General features: G+C 36.8%; 1 protein-coding gene across 1 annotated transcript in view; it reads right to left on the bottom strand.

The window, feature by feature from the left end:
* cunh5orf22 (chromosome unknown C5orf22 homolog) overlaps positions 1-2,869 on the bottom strand; it is a 31,587-nt gene that overhangs the window by 18,358 nt on the left and 10,360 nt on the right. The window contains exon 6 of the mRNA XM_019879101.1: positions 2,524-2,586. Within this exon, the coding sequence (XP_019734660.1) occupies positions 2,524-2,586 (63 nt within the window). The remainder of the gene's footprint in view (positions 1-2,523; positions 2,587-2,869) is intronic.

Raw genomic sequence — 2,869 nt, 5'->3', positions numbered from 1 at the left:
TATATATATATATATATACACACACACACACACACACACACACACACACACACACACACACACACACACACGTTTTTCTCCAATTAATAAAACCTCAGCTTCCCCGTCAGCAAGATTTTATCATTAAAGATTGAAGTAAATATGTTTATTGTTGCAATCATTGATTCAAATATGTTAAGTATAAATACTGTTTACACATTTGAACTGGTACCTGTGATGTTTTTTGCTTGCAATCACATCAATGATCAGAGAGACAACGACATTGTGGACAGCGGCTCTTCCTATCCAGCTTACTCCCACATATACATACAAATAACTGGTCTGTTGTCAAATGCCGAGTTGTCTCAGACCTTCACAACAGAGGGTGCAAACATACTGAAGAACAGGGTGAAATCCTGTTTCACATATAACTGTATACAAACAAATCCTACTTCGCGGTTCTTCACTTTTCGCTGCAGATCCCGTACCAATTAACCTCAAGAAAAAAGGGATTACTGTATTTTGATTAATATTAATATTTGTGGAATAAGAATTAAGAAGAAAAATTGAACTGTTTCTGGGGCGGCCATTTTACTTTGTACTACCAGTCACTGTTTAATTAAATAGACATCACTGTGCCTGAACCCAGGAAACAGGTCAGCATGATGGTCCTTCAATAAACCCTGTGATTTCATTTTCAGTTGGCAGTCTGTCTTTGGTGATGACACATTGTTTCATTTTTTTTTGCAGAATATTTTTGTGTTACTCATTGACCTTGCTCTCTCTTAATAATCCCTATAATGCCATTCGCATCATGTTTGGTACATGAGTTTCTGAGACCTCTATCTCACCAACATGATGAATTTTTGCATTAAAAACCTGTTGTGTGTGATCTGCTACATGTATTCTGCCCCCTGGTGGACTATCATGCCTCTACAGGCAGCTGAAGTTTTGTTTTCGTCATTTCCAACATGGCTGCTCCCGGTGAATAATGCTCTTGGGTTTTTCAGGAAAATCGTTGCTAATTTTTGAGAGGTTACGGTGAGAATAACATCAAAATTCTTAGTCATTTTTAAAAATAAGTATTTTCTTCATTGAAAGAATGCATATTTATTAAGTAACTCATTCTTTATATTACAATTAAATCTAGTTAAAATGTAAATTTGATTCTGCAGATTTAAACCCAAATTGTCATTTCACATGTAATCTACATAATGCTTACTAAAATACAAACACATACTATTTTGATGACTTAATCACTGAAATGCCACCTTCAAATACATTTTGAGTACTTCCACAATAACAATTCCTCTGAAATAATGTCTATGCCATATTGACCCATATGTCTATTTTTAGATGTCAAAAAGGCTCGAGGAAGAAGAGAGAAAGAGAAAGCACATTGAAAATGTCATCAGCATGATAATGGATGGCAATACAAGTGACATAGAGCAGTTGGCAGAAGATGAAGAGGATGAGGATGAGGAATGGACTCCTCAGGACATGCATGAAGGTTCAGACAGCACTGATGAGGAAGACAATCAAGAGAAAAGGGTTTCCCTGACAAGCACAGATGTGAAGTTCCAACAACAACACAAGACACAATCAGAAAGGAGTCAGTAAAGGGTAATGCAAAAAGGAGAGAATACAGATGAAAAAAAAAAATCACAATATCAAGGTCCATCTGTCAATTTTGTTGCACGTGTTGATGAAGGGACGGAGGACAGGTGTGACTGGACACCATATCAGTATTTCAAACAGTTTGTAACTGATGGAAATGTTACAGGAAACTGCAGAACAAACAACCCTGTACAGTGTGCAAAAAAGGGGAAGTCAGTAAACACAAGTGCCAAAGAGATGGAGCAGGTTCTAGCCATGTACATGCATATGGGGTTAGTACAGAAAGGATGCCACTGACCATTTTCCTACATGGGAAACCCGACAGAGATGCAAGCACTGCACGGGCAACCACTTTTCACGTGTCTACTGTGGAAAGTGTAGGGTGCATCTTTGCCTGAACAAAAACAGAAAGTGTTTTTCTGCCAACCACAAAGTGAAATAAAAAGGCACTAAAAAGTGTGAAAAAGAAAAAGAGGGAAAACTTCAAAACATGTTCTACAATTTCAAAATGTTATGGACAGAACTCTGTTTTTTGTTCTGAAATTAACATTGTTGTGACCAAAAAGTTGCCAAAAGTGCCCACTACATCAAATGTGATACAAAAAATATCTCATAAACATGATATAGCAAAAAAATGTTTTTGTAGACTTTGTTATAAGGGTTAATAATAAACATCTCAGTTCCCAAAAATCAGAATTTTCTGGCTATTCTTTTGATGGGTCAGGTCTTACACTTAATATGTTGTATGTGTTAAATGTGTTTGTATTATTTGTGTGTTCAAATGTGTTTAAAAACATGAAATTTGAGAAAGTATTTTAAATGTCATAAAACGCCCAGTGTGCATTTCGATTTTATAGATTTCACTTGCTGCTGTGTGATGGAACGTAACCCCCGTGATGTCAGGGGATTGACTGTATAGATAAATACCTTGTTAGCATTAGGAACAGGTCCTTTGAAGCTGTAGAGTTCCTGAAGGATGGCATATTCCTCCTTGAAAAAGAGACGATAAATCAGTGAACTATAATACTCAGGAAATAAAAATAACTTGCACATCATCAAATGGTACAATTATGATGCACAATAACACAAGCAGAGATGAAAATGGACTTTTCTGAAAATTCCGGAAAAAGTAAATAAATAAGTGTGTGTGTGTGTGTGTGTGTGTGTGTGTGTGTGTGTGGCGCACGCACGCACGCACGCACACACACACACACACACACACACACACACACACACACACACACACACACACACACACACCTCTATTTTTATT

Source organism: Hippocampus comes, unplaced genomic scaffold (assembly GCF_001891065.2).
Source record: "Hippocampus comes isolate QL1 unplaced genomic scaffold, H_comes_QL1_v1.1 scaffold85, whole genome shotgun sequence".
NCBI lineage: Eukaryota > Metazoa > Chordata > Actinopteri > Syngnathiformes > Syngnathidae > Hippocampus > Hippocampus comes.
This window is presented reverse-complemented; position numbering and strand designations above follow the sequence as displayed.